This window comes from Marmota marmota, unplaced genomic scaffold (assembly GCF_001458135.2).
Source record: "Marmota marmota marmota unplaced genomic scaffold, marMar, whole genome shotgun sequence".
NCBI lineage: Eukaryota > Metazoa > Chordata > Mammalia > Rodentia > Sciuridae > Marmota > Marmota marmota.
In genome coordinates this window covers 18012663-18031930 of record NW_025999880.1, presented here as the reverse complement: position 1 = coordinate 18031930, position 19268 = coordinate 18012663, and the positions used below count along the sequence as shown (strand labels likewise).

Sequence of the window (19268 nt, the reverse complement as noted above, 5' to 3'; positions counted from 1 at the left end):
GTGTGTGTGTGTGTGAGAGAGAGAGAGAGAGAGAGAGAGAGAGAGAGAGAGAGAGAGAGAGAAGCACGTCCCTATGAGTGCGGGCGTATGTGGTTGGAAAAGGGAGTATAGGATACCACACACTGCGATCCTTTCTCCACTGAGCCCTATTTTCATTCTTTCCACAAAACTTCACCCGCTTCTCGCTCTGAATCTCACATTCTGGCGTTGAGGGAGAGATTCTCTCAGATTCCCACGGTCTAACCTTCAGCATGGAGCGTCTCCTTTAAGACTCGCCCTTCCCTAGGTCTATTAAGGAGAGAGGGGCGGGCGTGAGCCTGAGAACCCGCCCCTGACTGGTGATTGGCCGGTGGGCGGGCAGGGGCGTTCCTGAGGGGGGCCTTCCCCCCCACCCCAGCTCCATACCCTCTGCCCCCCCAGTCTGGGGCTCCGGGTAAAGTTTCAGCCTCCGCACGTGACTCGCCATGGCCGCTGCCGTCGCCCCGCGCCCCTGAGCCGCGGCCCCCCGGACGGCTCCTCTCCCGGGACCCCACAACCCTGACGCCAAGCAGCGCCGAGGCGCCGGGTTAGGGCAGACGCCTTGCCCGCTGACTCTCCAGACGTGTTGCGTCCCCCTGCTGCGAGGTAACCTCTCCCCCGGGATTCACGGCAGCCCTCGGCACCCTCTGGCTTCGGGGCGCGGTGGCCTGCTCTTGATAGGGCAGGGACCAAGTGCCAGGCAGTTCCGACCCGAACCTGAGGGTTCCTGGGCTTCCCAGCCGTCCGCCTCCGTGTCCAGGGTGGGGGAGCCCCATCTGTGCGTCTGTCTGCGCCGAGTCTTCGCGCGCAGCCTTGAGGCGTCTGGGGTAGTCTGCCGTGCGTGTCCCCGGCGCTCGAGCCGTGTCAGAACCGCCACTGGGAACTCCTGCTCTCTCTTTTATCCTCAAAACCAAGCAAAACAAAAAGACTTTCAAACCTGTTTGGGGAGAGATCAGATGCCCAACGGACTAGCCCCCTCCCTCCTTCCTCCTGTTACCTGAGCCGCCCTGTGGTTTGGGGAGAATCAGCAAGGGGACCCACCCCCACCAGAAAGAGCTGGTTGGGGGCGGGGCCCACCCAGCTGGTGTCCCCCGTGGAGTGAGGGAGCCGTCAGAATTGGGTGCGGAGCCAGTGTAGTCGTGTGGGGGGTGTCCTTGGGTCTTGTGTTACAATGGGGTTTTGGAAGCCTTTTAGGGTGGAGGAGGACAGAATAGACTGGCCGACCTTGCTCTGCCTAGGATGTCTGGGACCTGGTGCCACCCACGAGGCTTGGAAGCTGCTAGCCAGATGTGTGTATGTGTGTCGGGTGCGGGGGAGGGAAAAATCAGCTTGGCTATATCCCCTCTCCTCATTTCTGGGTACTGTCCTGTTGTCAGGCTGCTCCATAGGAAGAGGGGCAGGCCCCCATTGTACTAACCTGGGGGTGGGGACCAGCTTATATGAAAATCAGATTTTAAAAAGTCCACCAGCCTTGGAGAAGTTTCTTCATTCTTCATCCTGTCTTGGATAGGATGCCCAATATGTTGACATGTAAGGGTACCCCCCTCACCCCACCTTGTGTCAACTCCCTCTTCTGCTACCAGGTTATCTTCTGCCTGCTGCCTGTGTGTACGTGTGTATACACACACAAAGCATATAAATATGTATATGTGTGTGTGTGTGTGTGTGTGTGTGTGTGTGTGTATATATATATATATATATATATATATATATATATATATATAATGTTTTCTGAGGGGATTGTACCTGAGAACACTTCCTGACTGCTCACCCTTTGTTGCTTACCCCAGCCCTCATTTCTGCTCCTGACTCCCCCCACATTAGTGGGGAGATTGAGAGATGTCTCTTGCGCATCTTCTTGGCTGCAGTCTTTATAAGGGTATTAATACCCTTTGGGGGGAAGTGGTTCAGTAAGGACCCTCCTGGGGCTTGCTAGGAAATTAGGGCCTAGGTCCCCAAACTCCTCAAGCTCCTTCAGGACTGTATGGGGAGGCTGGACTGGGGAAGCCCCAGGTTGGAGTTGGGGTGGCTTAGAGCTTTGGGGCTTCCCCCCCTGGAGGGGTGGAGATGAGTCTGGGGGAGGGAACAAGAGAAAGTATTTGGACTTGGGATCTGGTTCTTCCTCCTGGAGGAAGAAGGGGAATGGTTGTGGAGTCAGGGAGTTTGTGGCTATGAAAGATGGTGCACAGGAGAGTTGGGACATCAGTACTGCATGAGAGTCCTGGCTATGAAACAAAGAGGTCAGTAGGGTCAGACATGAGTAGGCCTTTGGGAGCTGAGGATCTTGGATTTGCAGGGACTTTGAGGGTGTGAGCTTGTGCCTGAGGTGGTCATTGCAGGGTTGCACCACCAGACTCTTGAGGCAGTGCAGATGAAGTGGCAGTTCTGAGAGGACCCTGGGATTGGAACAGCTTAATCCTGGCCACCTCCTCCTAAATCCCTTATATCTTGCTCCCTTCAGTCTGACCCTAAATGCCCCTGCTGACACTCTGGGATACCTCTCTAGTTTCCCTCCTACTCCCAACCCTGCGTCACTCTGGCAGGAAGCTAGCTGTAGGCAGCCCCATCCTGATCGCCCCTGTTCCTCCCACGCTGGGCATAGTCACCCACTCATGCCATGACGTGGTTCCTGCCACCCAGTCTACTATGGGGGAGAGAATATTGTCTGAGTGGCCTTCAGGTTTGTTTGGGGGATATCAACCCAGAGCCCAGTTAATTAGCTCCCCTTCCCTAAACCTTTTGGTCTCTGAAGCTGGCTCTACTCTCTGGGACCTATCTCCCCAGGCCACTCTTTGCTCTGGTTCTAGAGTCTTAGGTGGGATGGTCCTCAGAATTGTGTGATGTGAGGGTAGGGCCTGCCCCCAAATACAAGGCTCAGTATCCAGATTTCTGCCCTCTGGGAGGCATGAGCAGGGCAGGACTTAGGCTTGGCTGGAGGGGTAGGTATGTTGAGGGCTGCCTTGTGGAGTCTGGTTGGGAGCACTGCTTGGGATTTAGGGTGACAGGCATTTGGGGAAGATAATCCTCTCCCTGTGACGAGGAGTAAGTGGGATAATCTCCACTTGCCCAGCACCTCATGCCCTTGTCTGGTGGTAATGGTTTGGGAGTGTGGGAAGTTGGCAGGGCCCCTGGCAAGACGTCCAGAGTTGTCTTGGCTTACTGGGTTTTGGGAAAAGAGTGTGGCAACTGATACCCTCAGCTCCCAGGGCTTTGGCTGCACATCCTCTCTGACGCCTGCTCCTTCCTCCCTTTGCTCTCCTCTCCACCCTCCGGCTGCTGTCTGGAGCACACAGGGTTTGTGGGGGGGATGTGGGGCGGAGGGTAGAGACTGGATCTCTGTGTGTGTCCAGGGAGTGTTCTGGGAATTGGCAGAACTGACTGAGGGTATTTGGGTGTTTCTGCAGGGTGGGCGGCATGTGGGGACCTGGCCCAGAGTGTGAGAATGTGTCAGAGTCGGTGTGTCTGTCCCCAGTCTGGCTTGGGTGTGGGTGTCTCTTGCTTCGTCTGGATCTTGCCTCCTGCTCTAGTCTTCATCCCCCTCCTTCCCCCAACCCCAACCAGGACTGCCTGCTTACTCTCCTTCTCCCGCAACTGGAGCCTCCCTTGCCTGTTCCTGGAATTTGGAGAGGAGGAGGAGGAAGAGGCAGGCAGACAGACCTCCCACACTCTAGCCTGCCCGCCCGCCCGCCCGCCCGCCTGCCCGCCTGGCATCATGGGGAAATGAAATAGGTGCTGTGGAACTAAGTTTTCCCTGGCTTCACCAGACCCTCCTGCATACAGTAGCCAGCTCTTACAGACGGGCCATGGGCTGCCCGCCTCTCTGGGCAATGACTCTCCTTCTACTTAGTGTCCTGCCCCACAAGGCCCCTGCTGGACCTCCAGGCACCACTGTCAGCCTGGGGAGCCAGTAAGGGGATTAGGCTGCTGCCAGCTTGGCCAGCACCTGTTGCCAATCCCAACCCTGTAACTGGAGCTGGCTAGGGAGGGGGCTGCAAAATGACAGGTGGAATTTCTGCAGCTAGGCAACCTTCCCACCCAGCCCCCAACTGGATAAGTCTTTCCTTTCTGGCTTGAACAAGGAAAGCCTGCCCACTACCTCCCCAAGTGTCAAGATGATCTTAGGGTTGATGCCCAATGACTCCCATCCCCGTCACTGACTGCTGAGCCGGGATGCCCTCCTTCAAGTTTTCAGAGCTCTGCTGCTCTGGCAGGCTAGGGTGTGTGTGTGTGTGTGTGTGTGTGTGTGTGTGTGTGTGTGTGTTTTGGGGGATGGCTGGGGGTGGTTCTCTGTTAATGTTTTAATTGCATAAAAACTGGGAGCTCAGCTCTGGACCAGTGGGGAGTCTGGGTCTGGCTGGCCGCCCAGTTTGGGCTAAATATAGTCTGGGACATCTGCAGAGAAGAGGAGGGGGGTGGAGGGAGGTTCCATTCCCCCCACCTCCAGCCAAGGTGCCCTCGCCTGGGCAGGCACCTTGGAGCAGGGAGGGGGATTCCTCAGCACAAAAGGCAGAGGAGAGGTAGCAGGGGCTAGGCACAGTTGGAACCTTACCTACCTGGAGACTAGTAGATACCTGAGATGAACCCAGAGGCTCATTAAAGGACCTGAATCGGGTGTGCCTGCTGGATCCTCCCCCTCCCCAACGCCCCCCCATAGCTGCCTGAGGTCAGGTTGTCTCCATATGTCACTGCGCCCATCCAGCGTTGTGTCACAGTGACCCATTCACTATGTGCCTGTGTGTACACACCTACCTTGGAGTGGCTTATTTCTAGCCCCTCCCCCTGAAGTCTCTGTCCCCTGGGTCCTACTGCAGGTTCCCAGCCCTCCTTTCCTCAGTCCCTTGCCCCACAGCGAAAACTTCAGTCCAGGAATCGAGACTTGAGAAGGGGAAGCTGCGGTGGGGAGTTCTCTGATCTCCAGTCACGGCAGGAAGTGGAGAGGAGGGGGACCGAGGGGGGAACAGTGAGTGGCAGGCAAGGAGGGAGGGCCCTGTCAACCCTGCACTGACTGGCCGTGCATATGGTGATGGAGGATGGCAACCCTCCCAGCGGTGCTCCCTTTCCCCCCAGCTCCAGGTGGAGGAAACTTGAGGGACAGCTGATTCCCCAGGGGCTGTGAACAATCTTTGTCACCCCCCCAACAGTGAGGAAAAAAATGTCTTCCTGTCACGTGGCTGTCACTTCCTGTCCCACTGTGGTTCCCTGGGTGTTTGTTGTTGGTTGTCATGGTGATGGCTGCCGTAGGCACTACCCCTGGTTCTTGTGGGGAGAAAGCTGCCCCTCCCCTCAAAGCCCACAGTTGGGAGGGGGACTTGGGGGGCCTGACTAGGGGGCCTTTTCAGGCTGAGTGTGTGTGGTCTCTGATGCCCTAGGTCCCCCAGGGCCCCCCAGACTTTTGTCTGTGGGAAGGAGTCACAGCCACCTACTCAGACTGAGTGTTGGGGAGATTGTGACCGCATCTGGCTGTGCTTGACTATGGCTGTGACTGTGCATCTGACTGATTTGGCAGCCCCATCCCTTCCAACCCTCTGCTTCCTAAGATCCCAGTTCACGAAGCCCTTGCCTTCCCTATTTCCCTCATACAGTTTGGGAGCCCTCTCTCATCTTGTGTTTTGATGGACGCCACCTTCCCCAGGGAGTTTCTGTGGCTTCTTGGGATCAAGACTGGAGTGTGGAGGGACTCTGGGCAGGGTCCCCTGTGTGTTTTGGGGGTGGGAATGGATCTGTAGACTGTGCTTTCTCCTACACAGAACCAGTACCAGCTTCTCCCTTATCCTGCACCCTTGTTCTTTAGGGAAGGCCATGAGCTCTGTGACCAGATTTCCCCACCCACTGTGGGCTTCCCTGATCAGCTGGGGACAAGAGATTCCCCTTAGTTCTAGCCCCAACTGAGTGGTTGGGTGTGGAGTAGGAAGTTCCTGGGGGGTCGATGGGTGTGGGGTATGGGGCAGTGCACAGTCTGACTCAGGCCTAGTCTGGGGTCAGAGCCAAAAGGATATCCTGAGGTAGGAAGGGGGCTGTTCCTGGCTTCCCTGCAGCTTAGGTCCCCAGGGAAGGATGCTGGGAGTGGGCTGGTAGCATCTAGTCCTGTTGGCAGTTTGCCCTAGGATTCAGAATATGGCAGGCTCAGGGTTGGGGCCCAGATGAGACCATGAGTGGGTGAGTGCTATAGCCTGTTCCCCTACTTGCTGTTCTGTCCCATTTCTCTGTGAGCCCTCTGCTCCCCAGTGCTTCCTGCTTGGTGTATTGCCCGGAGGCGGGGGACAGGGGCAGCTGCCAAGGTGAGGGTGGGGAAAGCCCCATGCCAGGCTGGGTGTGATGATGGTGGTTTCCAAACTGGGGGGTCCCCTTAGTGCCCCTCTGGTCCCCCACCAGACAGAGGTGCCTTTGTGTGGTCCATACACTCCTGTGGTCTGGCTGTAGCCTCAGCAGGCTCATCTCTTCCTCTTCCTGTTTTCTTCCTTCCCCATTTGGTCCCTCTCCCTGAATCCTGGGCTGCCCCCTGCCCTTTCACCTACTCTGTGCTTCAAAGGAAGACCTAGTGGGAGGTCTTCAGCTCTGGTTCTGGGTGGGCATCGCAGCTACCCTGGGCTTTAGAGGTCCTTAGTATGGCTCCAGAGGGCTCTCAGTTGCCATCCTTGGGGGTACCTGGCAGATATCCCCACTTCTCCACCTGACCTGCCCTGGGCTTGGGTTCCTGCCTGGATTCAGTCACTGCTGACATTGTGGGAACTGGGAGCCAGGCAGCTCTGTGGACATGGGGCAGGACTTGGGGCTGTGTGGAGTACAAATTGCAGGGACAACCGTTCTTCTGGAATAAAGTGCTGTCTTGAGGCAGTGGGCAGTGGGAGGCCCCAACAGCACTACTGCCCTCCCCTGATGTCTGTGAGGATGTGCTCAGGGCCTGGACATACTGGTGCAGGTTTTCAAGACAGTCCTAGCTACAGAGAAGCTGGGATTCTGTGAGGCTGGTAGTGAAGAGGTGCCCTCCACCTGTACTAGCCTCCCCCAGGTGACCCTTCTCAAGCCCTCCTCAGGTGTTCTCTTTGAAAATGAGGCTGGGCTTGCCTTGGAGGAAGAGTGAGAGCCATGGCTAGAGCAGCCTCTTGCAAAAGGGAAAAAGGGAATAGTGGTCATCACACTCCCCAGCCCGGTCTGCAGATGGAGAAGAGTGGGGGAGGGGAGAGGTTGTGGCTTTGTGTGTGTGAGTGTGTTTTCCTGGAAAGTTTATAAATAGTTCCAGCCCACTGTTCTAGTTTGAAATGTGCCCTGTCCCGCCCTGCTTGGCCAGCTCGGCCAGCTCAGCCAGCTCCTGGCAGAGTAGGGGGTCCAGAGGAGGCAGGGCTTTGTTTTTGCCAGAGCTGGAGTCCCTCCCACCCAAGTTGAGCTTGAGCTCTGGGTGTCATTTGCATATGATTCATTAACTGTCTAGAATGCTTAGGAAACCCCCTGTCTCCCCTTCTTATAAACTCCTCAATCCTTGCCTCTTTCTCTCAGTCCCTCTGGAGGGGACTGCTTGACTTCTATTCCAGGGCAACTGTTATTTCAGGGAGCCAGGGGAACAGAGAGGAGAGAATGAATGAAGAAGAAGGCAGGCTGGGCCCAGCTGAGCTTGGGGATCCCTGGCTCCATTCCCCTGAGGATAGGGGAGGAAATGGTCTATTTCTCTTCCCCTTCTTCCCTCCCCAAATCCAGAGATTTCCCTTTTTTGGTTTGTGAAATGCAAGAAGGGAATTTGGGAAAGGGTTGTGGTCAGGCCTCCACCCACACCCCGAATATCCGTCTCCCACATCCCTCTCCTCTGTCTGGGGGAAGCAGACCCTGGAAAATGGGTAATGTTTCCTCCCTGCCCTGTCCACAGAGGTGAGCAGGAGAGGACCAAACTGCTGAGGTCCTGGGTGATAGTGAAAGGCGCAGGGAGGGAGGGCCTAGGTGCCCAGTTCTCCCCCTGCACCAGGCTTCTGCTAGGTGCTTTCCAGGGCTTCATCTCTTAAATCCCACAACCAGCTGTTGAGGTAGGCAGTTCACAGGCTAGAAAACAAATGCTTAGAGAGGTTAAGTGACTTGCCTAAGGTCGCCCAGAGTGGCAGAGCTGAGATTTGACCTCTGTTTTTTCCTGTCATTTTTATGGTTCAGTCAACTCTTACCTTTTTCCTCTAGTGTGTGTGACTCTAGGGTGTGATCCTGGCACCTTTTAGAGGTGAAAGAGGCCCCAGCAAACAGGGGCACATGGCTAGTGATAGGCATTCTCGCCCCCACCCTTTTCTGTTGGGCTCAGTATATTGGAGTTGTGGGTCTGTGGTTTTCTCTCTCTCTAGGGAGGGTGTCGTGGGCAGTGGAGGTGGCTGGCATAGGGTGGGGGTTGGATGTGGGTAGTTTGTTTTCCCTCTCTTTGGTGATGGTTTCGATTCTCTGATGGGGCCTTCTCTACCCCTGTGTACAGGGTGCTGGGGCCCAGGCCCCTCCATGAGGGTCATGGCTCCTAAGGGACTTCTGAGGCGGGGCCTGTGCCCTTTCAATCCCATCCACCATCATCCCTGTCCTTGTCCATCCCTGTTCCTTGGTTAGCCTGGCCCTTGGCCCATTTCTATGACCTTTGCCCCCTCATTTGGTTCTGGGTCCTCCCTCCCCAGGGGGTTGAGCAGCTTTGTACTGAAGTCTGCTGCAGGCTGAGCTGGGTTAGGCTATTGGAGGTTCTGGTAGGGGGCAGGGAAGGACTTTCAAGCCTGTCCCTGGGGTGTTTGTCTGGAGGGGGAATCTTGAAACCTGATCCACTTTCAAAGTCTTCAGGATCAGAATTGAGGTGTTCATTCTAAGGTGACTGTAGTTACCTCTTTTCTGGGAGCAAGGCTGAGCTCCAGAAAGTGCCCAGCTGGGCTCCAAACAGTCCAGGCTGGGTGTCTCCCAAACCCCCAAAGCCTGGGGTCTGGAGTGAATGGCTTTCTGGGCCTCAGCCTTGGCTTAGGAGGCCTCACTTTGGGTCAGCTGCTCCCTGGGCTTCACCTCTAGGGAAGCAGGCTCTGGATGTGAATCCATTTAGTCTGGATCCTGGTTGTGCATGGGGAGGCGATGTACATGGGCTCGGCTCACAGGGAGGACTTTGGAGCATTTCTTGGCAGAAGAGGTAGACAGAAGGGCCAACCTGGCTGTGTGAGGGCCAGGGAATATGCACTTTGGGAAACTGTGGGACTATGGTTGTGTGTCTTCTGGGAGTGTGTACAGGGGCCCATGCAAATTCTGAACTGTGTTCACTACATGGTGGAGCCCAGGTGTGAGATGGTATCTCCAGGTTCCCTCTCCTCACGTGCATGCCTGCACACACAGGCTGGGGTTGCAAGCATGCTCTTGCCCACCTTCATGCTTTCTATAGACCTGCATGGTGTGAGTTTCTGCAAGTGCATGGTGTATGTGTGTGAGGGTCCAACTATAGACACTGATGAGGTTTGGCCAGCCCCTCCTTTGCTTGCCTGGCTCCCCCAGCTCAAGTTCCCTTTGTGTGGGGTCCCACTGGAATAGGGGGTGGCGGGGGAGGGTGGCAGCTGGTAGCTGGTCCAGTGGATGGGGCCCCTTTTCCTCTGACTTTAGCTTTTTCTGCCTGGGAGGGAATCAGCAGGGCCTGGGAAGGGAAGAGGGCACCTCATTCTGGAGTGAGAGTGAAGAGAGAGGCCTTGTGCTTGTCATAATAAGTAACAATAAAAAATCACGGTCATTAACAAAATCCAGATTTTACTCCAGAGGCAGCTGCTTCCTTCTTAGCCAGTACCTGTGCCTTCCCTTAATCTCTCCATCAGTCTGACACAGGCTGGCTGGCTGGTCCAGCTGGGCTCAGAAGTCTTGGCCTCTTCCATAGTGGCCTTGGCAGAAAATCCCCCATCCCAGTCCTGGTCTCCAGCCAAATGCTGGCCATGTACGTGTCCTCTGGTCTCTGGGTTTGAGCCTAGGGCTTGGAGCTTGGAACCTGGTATATCCTAAGCTCAGTGGGTGAGGATGGAGGATGTTAGAAAGGGTCAGTCCTTATTTTGGGTCTCTGTAGCCCTTTTTCTTTTCTTTTAACAGCTTTATTGAGACGTAATTCACAAACCATAAAATTCACCCATTAAAGTATATCATTCAGTGGCTCTAGTTTATTCACACCGTTGTGCAACTGCCACAACACTTTTTTTTTTTTTAATGTTTTTTAGTTGTAGAGGGACACAATAGTTATTTATTTATTTACTTACGTTTGTGTGGTGCTGAGGATTGAACCTAATGCCACACACTTGCGAGCAGGCACTCTGCCACTGAGCTGCAATTCCAGCCCCACAGTCACTTTTATAGCATTTTCTTTTTCTTCTTCTTCTTTTTTTTTTTTTTTTGGTGCTGGGGATTGAACCCAGGAGTGCTTTACTCCTGAGCTATATCCCTAGTCCCTTTTTTTTAATTTGATATGGGATCTGGCTAAGTTGCTGATGCTGTCCTCAAACTTGTGATCCTCCTGCTTCAGCCTCACAAGTCATTGAGATTACAGGCATATACCACCAAGCCCTGAACCTTAATAACATTTTTTTAATATTTATTTTTTTTAGCTTTAGGTGGGTACAATATCTTTATTTTTATTTGGTACTGAGTATTAAACCCAATGCCTCATGCACAGTAGGCAAGCACTCTACCACTGAGCCACAACCCCAGCGCTTTAATAGCACTTTTATCACTCCAAAAAGAGCCCCTGTACCCATCAGCAGTTACTTCCCATTTCTCTCATATCCACACCCTGGTAACCACAAGTCTACTTTCTGCCTGTATAGCTTTGTCACTCCTGGATATTTCATATAAATTGAATCATACAATAGATAGTCTTTTGTAATTATCATATTGTTTTCAAGGTTTACCCAGGTTATAGTGTGTGTTAGTACTTCATTTCTTTTTTTGGCAGAATAGTAGTCTCCTGTGGATAGTTGACATTTTATTTATCCATTTATCAGCTGATGGACATTTGAGTTGGTTCTACTTTTTGGCTATTATGAACAATGCTGCTCTGAACATTTATGTACAAGTCTTTTTGTGGACTTATATCTCTTGGGTAGATACCTAGGAGTGGATTTGGTGGGTCATATCTACTTGTGTTTAACCTTTTGAGGAATTACCAAAGCAGCTATACTATTTACATTCCCACCAGCCTTGTATGAGGATTCCAATTTCTCCATATCCTCAACTATACTTGTTATTTTCTGTCTTCTTTATTATAGCCATCCTGTGATGTGTGCATACCTTGCATACCTTTCTTCTTCTTCTTCTTCTTTTTTTTTTTTTTTGGTGCTGGGGATTAAACCCAGGGCCTTGTGCATGCAAGGGAAGCACTCTACCAACTGATCTATATCCCCAGCCCATCCTTTATTATTCTTGAGATAGTACCTGGTGGAAGAGGAAGGGAAAGAAGCAAGACTGGGCAGAGTTTCTCGTGGTTTTGATTGGCTGTGATTTATTTTTACACACATATACACTATATATATATATATATGATTTGTTATTTGTAACCCATAATCCAAATGAATTTAAAATATCCTGTTGTGGATCTGTTTCTCATTTTTCTTCTCTCTGCTTTGTGCTGCCTGTCTCACTGTCATAGAATCTCTGGGTTCACCACTGCCTATCTACTCCTTGTGTATCCTCTGCTCCTAGCTGTTGAAACAGGGTGTGGATCTGTGTACACACTGCTAAGGGGGTCATCTAGCCTTTTATCTTTGGCCTATCTCCCACCCCATTCCTCGGTGTGTTGCTTCTGCAGGACAAAAGTGTTGTGGTGAACTCCGAGATCAACCTCTCTTGCCCCTTCATTGCTGGAGGTGGGAGACTTTCCACCCTGGGCAGTCCTGGCCTTCTTGACACATTGCCCATCCCCCCCACTCCCAACCATCCATGCTCTTAGGCATTGGAAGTGATACCTTTGATTTCCATTTTCCCCTCTGTGTGTATGTAAATGGGCCTTGTCCCCAGGCCTGTGGGACCAACCCATCTGGGGTGCTGGGAATTAGATTTGGGGTGGGAAGTGGTGAAAGAGGGGCCTCTTGGCTTAGGAGTCATTTTTCTGAGAAGTGCCAATGCTTTAGGGAAGCGGCTTTTTCTCCACTCCTCCCCCAATGCACGTTCTTTGCATCTTGACCTCAGGTAACCCACACTGAGGAAGGAGAGCCAGCTGCCTGCCTATGCTGCATTGATATTTTGAGGTGGCACTGTGGACCCTTTCCCTGAGGATTCTGGGTGAGAGGCCCTCTGATACTCTGGGCTATGTCCCCAGCCTGGCTCTGCTATCCTGCCACTCCCAGCAGTGCCTGGGCCCTGCTCCCAGGCTGGCTTTGCCAGCCAGGCATGGTGCCAGCTGTCTGCTCAGCTGGGTGCCACAGGAAAATCTCTGGTCACCCAGGTTAGGGAGCTCCACGGGGAATCCCATGTGCCTTCTCCTCAGTGCCCACTCACCTGTCTTTTCTCCTTTTGCAGCACCACAGGACATGGCCCCCCCAACTGCCTAGCTGGGATCCATCTAGGAGTGGCATCTCTTTTGGTGCCCTGAAGGCCAGCTCTGAACCTTCCCAGGAAAGTGACAGCTCACAGAACTGCTTCGCCAAAGGACCAGCTCTTGGAACATTCCCCAACCCACCTGGCCCCCCAGCTAGGGTGGGGGCTCCAGAAGGCTGAGATTGGTTTGTTGACGTTGGACAGCAGCTCCAGGACAGAAGAGGGGGGTGGGCTGACCACCCAAACCCCCTCTGGGCCCAGGCCCCATGCCTCGAGGAGGGGCAGCCTGAAGCCCGCCACAGCTCCCTGCCAGACTATCTGCCTGCCCTTCTGACTGTGGTCGCTTGGCATGGCCAGCAACAGCAGCTCCTGCCCAACACCTGGGGGTGGGCACCTCAATGGGTACCCGGTGCCTCCCTATGCCTTCTTCTTCCCTCCTATGCTGGGTGGACTCTCCCCACCAGGCCCTCTGACCACTCTCCAGCACCAGCTTCCAGTTAGTGGATACAGCACACCATCCCCAGCCAGTAAGTCTGGGTGTCGGGGGAGGCTTTGTGGGAGGGAGATGTGGAGGGCAGCAGGCTCAGGGCTTGGGCTCTTGGCACATCTATTCTGCTGGGAGCATAATGAGTGGCAAGGTCTTTTCCAGACCAGTGGGATTATGGTGTGGGGAGCTCAAGAATGAAAGTCCCACTGCCTGTAGGCTTGTTTGCAGTGTTTGATATTGAGGGTGGCAGAGAGATGAACCATGCTGTTCCCAGCTCCGTGGAATCCCTTGTGCCCCTCTCCTGTGCTCTGCCATTGAGGGCCTTTATAAATAGTTCCAAGGACTGGACACAGAGGCTGGAGGTGAATAAACAAACCTCTCAACATTTGGTGGAAATGGCAGCTCTGTGGAGAGCTAGAGAGCTGTCCCTCACCTACGTGCCCCCATCCACTACTCTGAGGGAAAGGGCTTCTAAGTAAAGGTAGGTGGCTAGAGCCCTCTGCTCTACCCCACTAGCACCCCCCACTAGCACCCCGTTTCTTTTTGTGGAGAGTGAGAGAGGGACTGGCAGTTGAGCCTGGTGGACAGGGTTAAGTATCCCAGGAGAGGGCGCTCGGATTGGACTCTGGCTTAGACACATGCATGGTCTTGGCAGGGCCTGTGTTTTCTGCCTCCACCCTTTGCCGTAATGGTCACCCATTGGCTGGGTGGGGGTCTCAGTACTCTTCCCTGGCTGGCCAAGCCAGGTAGTGGGAGGTGGCGGCAGCTATGGCCAGCTGGCAGAGTCCAGGCCTGAGGCCTGCCAGGCCGCTTACAGTAACTCTGGCCCCCAGGGCCCAGCTGGGCGCCAGGCCAGGGTTGGGGAGGAGGGAGCCAGGCCTGGCCTGGGGCAGGAGTGGGTGGAAGCAGCAGAACAGGCCATGGACGGCTGGCTGGCTGGTCAGCTGCTGACCTGGGAAATGTGTCCCACCTCTCCTGGCCGTCAGGGACTGAACACCCTGCCCTGGGTACCCACGGCCCCTCCCACAGCTATTGGCAAGCTGCCTGGCACCACTGCCCTATGTGCCTGGCTGGGCTGGGTTAGTGTCCCCTTCTCGATGTGGGGGCAGAACTCTCTCCCCGGAGCCAGGGAGTCTCTTTGTCCCTGGGGCAGGCCCTGGCTGGGCACCTCACTGCCCACACTGGCCGTCGGCCCACTGCCACCACTGCTTCCTGGATGGCCTCCTCTGGCTCCACCACAGCCCCCTCCCTCCAGGCCCCACCAGCCACCAGGAATAGGGACTCTATATCTGTGCTCCTCTAAAAGTTCCCTGTACTTTGTGCCCTGGGGCTAGGGGACAGACAGGTGCTGCCTCAGTTTCTTTTTGCTAACCCTTTCTGAAAGCTTCATCTTCTGTTTCTGCTCCTTCTTCTGTCTACCTCATAGAAGGGTGAGGCAGATGGAGTCTGGGAACCCCAATTCTGGTCTGGTCTTTTAGTTTGTGTTGGTGACAGGAGAAGGACAGTCTCTGGGGTTCAGGGTTGCTGGGGATTGGGTGGGTGCATCTATGTGGAATATTTGCTACATTTGAAGGGAGCAATAGTCCAATCTCAGGTCATTGCAGCTGGAAGAACATCCGCTTCTTGTCATGGTGGGATTTTTAAGGAGTAGAGGAGTTGGGATCCTGCAACCTGGTGCCTGTGGATAGCTTTTCCTTCCCCAGGTGATGGGAACATAGCCCTACCTGGGGCCTATATTCACTGGAGAGTTGGAGGTGGGGGCTAGGGCCTGGTCCTTGTCCTTGCCCATTCTCTGCCAGACAGAGCAAATGCTTTGCCCTCCCCTGAGTGTTGCAAGCTTCTTCCTCTTTCTTAGAGGTGGGTGGGGAGGGATTCCTACCCCGGTAACCTTCTACCCCCAGGGTGGGGTACCCACATTTTGGGCAAATGTGGCCTTCTTTGGCTTTCTCCACCCAAGTTAAGCAATGCCCCCTTCCTGTCTCCTCCTCTGTGAGCCTGTTAGTTTCCCAGCTCCTCCCCCACTCCTAGTAAACAACAACAATTTCTCTTCCTATTTAGACCCCCAGCTTCTGAGCTTCCTTTTCTGAGGTCAGAGGCATGGCTTTGGGTTTGAAGGCATCTCTTTCCTTCTCATGTAGGGGTGGAGGAGCCTGGTGATCAGAGCTCTTCAGCTCTCGGTAGGGAAGCAGGACTGATAAAGATGTCACATGTCTGTCTTGGAGATGGAGGCAGCTTAGCTTGCCCCTTGGGGCTGACGATGGGGATCAGGCTGTTCTGGGAGAGATGAGATTGGTGGCCTTCCATTCCTGAAGTGAGCAATGGTGTACTCTGGTCCTCTGAGGAAAACTCACTGAGGATGCTGCCTTTTCTTGTTCCCCACTGAGCAAAGGTGTTGGGATGGTTCCTCCAACCCCTTTCAGCTCTCTACCCAGGTGGGGTGGAGGCAGCACCTTGGGTGTTCTGGGTGTGGCCTTCAGAAACCAAGTGGCCTGTGGAAAGACAAAACTCCTCTCTGGGTCACTGCGGGGAGAGGTGGGCATTATCCTAATGCCTGCTGCATCCTCCCAGGGAGCCAGGTGGGAGGCCCCCAAGAGAGTAATGAGACCTTCCTCTCCACTTTGTGCTTGGCCTCTGAGGACTGGTGTTTACTGTGGAGGTTTGGGATGCTGTGTGCATTATGGAGGGTTTTAGGGGTAAAGGTCAAGGTTGATTTTTTGTGTTAAGAAGGAAATTAAGGGGCTGAGGATATAGCTCAGTTGGTAGAGTGCTTGCCTTTCATGCACAAGGCCATGGGTTCGATCCCCAGCACCAAAAAACAAACAAGAAGGGAATTAATGGCTAGTGTGTATTTGGTGAGAGAGTTCCAGAGTTGAGTGTGTTTTGGAAGAATCAAATCCAGTGCTCCAGAGGGGGTGTTGGCTAGCTTGTTTATATGCCAGGGCTCAGGGCGGGACATGATTTATGGCATAGCTTGTGTGCTTAAGGGGGAAGTGATCTTTCGACTGTTGTGTTTGGGAGGAGAGGGTCTCTCTTTCTTATGCTTGTGTCATGGCTCTGTTCAGCTGAAAGGGAGAACTAATCTTCCTTTTTTGTTGCTTACCCCGGGAATTCCATGGGCCAAGGGGTCTGACTGGGGGCCATGGAGTGGGCATTGGAGCTTGCCGGTCAAAACTTGGACATACTATGTGTGATTACCTCTCAGAACATGTTTCCTCATTTATAAAACAGGGATATTACCAGAACCTACCTCAGAGGACTGAGTTATGCAAGATTGTCAAGGTATTGTATTCAGCTGTGTGTGGCACATGACCCTGTGCCATTGGACCTTCGTTGTTTGTAGGTGGGAGCTGGAGAGAAATGGAGGCTGTGGAGTACCTGCTGTGGGTCAGGAACTTTATCTGGGTTTTACAAATCTTAATCCCTACAATTTTGGGAGAGGGAACTTACTCCCATTTACACAAGTTAAAACTTAAGGTATGGCAGAACCCAATCTGGAGGACTGTAAAGCCGGGCTGTTTCCCACCATACAGATAGGCAGGTGTGGGGGAGACACTTCCTGGGTGGAGAGCCTGGAGGGAATTCTGTGCCAATGTTGACACTCCCTCCTGTTGTCCTATTGCTGAGGCCCTGTCTCTGCTTTAGCTTTCCTGCCCCACCCCACCCCAGGGGGTGCAAGGAAGGCACCAAGCCACACCCCCTCTTCTCTGTTTTGGATTCTGAAGGCTGGAGGAAAGGGGAGATAAGATGCCAGCCGATCTCCATCCTGTCCTGGAAGTTGTGGCTACAATCTGTTCACACCCATCCCCACCTCCAGTCTGCCCGCTGCAGCCCACAAGAGTTTGCAGAGCTCAGTGGGTACCCTCCCCCCATCTTCAGACAGACACTGAAGGAACAGCATGTAAAAGCCACAGTTCCTATTATTCTTATTTTGTTTCAATTTGTGGGGTGGGTGCAGGGAAGTTCAAAGCAGTCAACAGAGGAGCCAGGGATGGGAGCCTGAAAGCGTGGCTCCAGATTTTCCATCTATGAGTTTGCTGTGTGTCCAGAGACTGGGGAGTGTCCCCAGGGTTTGGGTGAGCCTGGACCTGAGGCACAGTGGAGGGGGCTATGCCTTCCTCTTTTCTACTTCCTCTCCTTTGCAGTCTGTACATCCTCCCTCCCTTCTTCCCACTCTCAGACCAGGGGGAGGGGATGCTGCCTAGCAATGCCTTTTCTGGGGGTCCAAAATGCAGAGTCAACTGAGAGCCCTTGGGAGAGGGAGTTGTCTGAATGAAAATGGGATCCCTCACCTTTAATCTTCCAGCATGGATAAAGCACAGGCTCTCTCAGTGCAGGCCCTTCATAGAATGGCAGTAGAGGCTCGTGGAAGGAAGCCTCTCTTTCTCTTAGGGGAGTCAGGTTCTGAGGCATTGTGTCCACCTCATGCCAAGGGATATGTGCCCATGTGGATGTGCTAGTACAGGACCTGACAGCCCTGTGAGGGGTAGTATCTGTGGAAAGAGGAAGTGGTACCCTCTCCAAGTCATGCTGGGGTGGTACCTTCTTCTTCTCCATGGCCAGGATAGACTGGAGGTCATTCAGCTCTGGCTATATCAAATAGAGGTCTTCCTCTTCCTGAAGGTGACCTGACACCCCTCTACCCTTATCTTCCCCCAAGGGCAGAAGTCCTAAAATATAGTTCTTCCTTTGTGGCCTTGGGCAGGTCACCTAACCTCTCTCTGAGTCTGTTTTGTCCTTCTTGAAGAAAGACTCCTAGTTTGTCCCTGGCTGGACTAGTTGCTGTGAGGCCACAATGACCCACTTGCTGGTGATAGCTTCTGTGAGTTTCAAATACCTTCAAGAACAGTGATAACAAGGGGCAGGGTGGAGCTGGGCATTGTCTTGGGAGATGGCCACCCTGTATTCAGATCTGGCATCAGGCCTCATGATCTGTTTAATGTCCCCTCTAGTTGAAGGTGGGGACAGAAGGGAAGACACACTGCTTAGCACAAGTGGGAGCTGGTTCAGCCCACTCTTGCTCTGGGTTTGCTAAGCACAAAGCCCTGGAGGAGCTGGAGCTGGGAGAATGAAGCAGAGGAGGATGGGGTCCAAGCTTCCACACCCTGCTGCTGGCCAGAGCCTTCCTTTTCTCCTCTTCTCATACTGCCCCAGGATACTGTGTTCTGCTTTGACCTGCTGCATGACCTTGCAGTTGCCCAGAACAGGCACCTCGCCCCAGCTTTTCTTTTCTAGCTCTGGAAATCCTATCCATCCTTCAAGGAACATCTTCAATGCTGCCTCTTCCCCAAAATCTTCACAGATGTTCTCCTTTCCTTGCCACCCTCTTCCTCCCTCCCTCCCTCCTTTGAATGCCTGTGGCTCCTTAGTTTTTTCTTTCTTACAACACTCATCTCTTTACCAGTTACTTCTCCCTTTCCTACAGTGAGCTATAATCATTTGGGAGATCTTGCCCTGACCACAAGGGACAGTGTCAGGTCCCTTACCACTTTGCAGCTGTGAGCATAGAGCCTAGCACATAACTGGTGCCAAAGAGCTACATCATTGGACGGAAAGATACCAAGGGCACAGAAGTACTCTGTCCTCTTCTCCAGCAGCCTCATTCACTGCCAAGACTTGCATACCTATCCCAGCCCCCAGTATTCCTTCTGCAACCTTGACCTTCAGTGCTGAGCCCCAAACCCATCTATCTGCCCAGTAGCAGAATGACTTCTCTATAGTGCTGTCTCAGGAACTTAGCTATTGTGTAAGCTATACCAGATACCCTTTCCCACTCCACCCCACCCCCATTGATTCTTCCTATAAAATATCTTGTGAATTCACCTTTCTCTGTCCCTCACCACTGCCAGTTTCTTATGCTAAGCTACCTTTGCCTTAGCCTGGACTCCTGCAGTAGCTTCTAAATGGTCATTCTTGCCATCCTTTTTTAATCCATTCTTTTTGGTGGTGCCAGGGATTGAACCCAGGGCCTTGTGTATGCTGGGCAAGCACTTTACCAACCCCACTCTAATACATTCTTCACACAGTATGAATTTCTTCAGGTCTTGCTTCTTTGCTTGTAATCTTTTTATGACTTCTCCTTGCATTTAGGATAAAATCCAAAAGCCTTATTGAAACCTACATAGTCTGGTCTTAGCCCACTTTCCAGCCTGGTCTGATGCCTCTTTTTCCTCTTGAATTTCATCTGCATCCATCCTGTCTTCTGTCAGTTCCTTGAATGAATCATCAACTTCTTTACCTCCAGGACCTTTGCACAGGCTCTTTTTTTTTTTTTTTT

General features: G+C 53.2%; 1 protein-coding gene across 3 annotated transcripts in view; it reads left to right on the top strand.

Moving 5' to 3' along the window:
- Positions 1-19268, top strand: part of Rara (retinoic acid receptor alpha) — a 43097-nt gene that overhangs the window by 9100 nt on the left and 14729 nt on the right. Inside the window, exons 1-3 of one of the 3 annotated variants that reach the window (XM_048791952.1) lie at positions 408-624; positions 12160-12252; positions 12490-13034. In XM_048791952.1, coding sequence (XP_048647909.1) covers positions 12857-13034 — 178 coding nt within the window. In that variant the 5' untranslated portion in view covers positions 408-624; positions 12160-12252; positions 12490-12856. Of the gene's footprint in view, positions 1-407; positions 625-12159; positions 12253-12489; positions 13035-19268 lie in introns of those variants that run through there. The other 2 variants (XM_015495765.2, XM_048791955.1) reach the window with 2 other exon arrangements.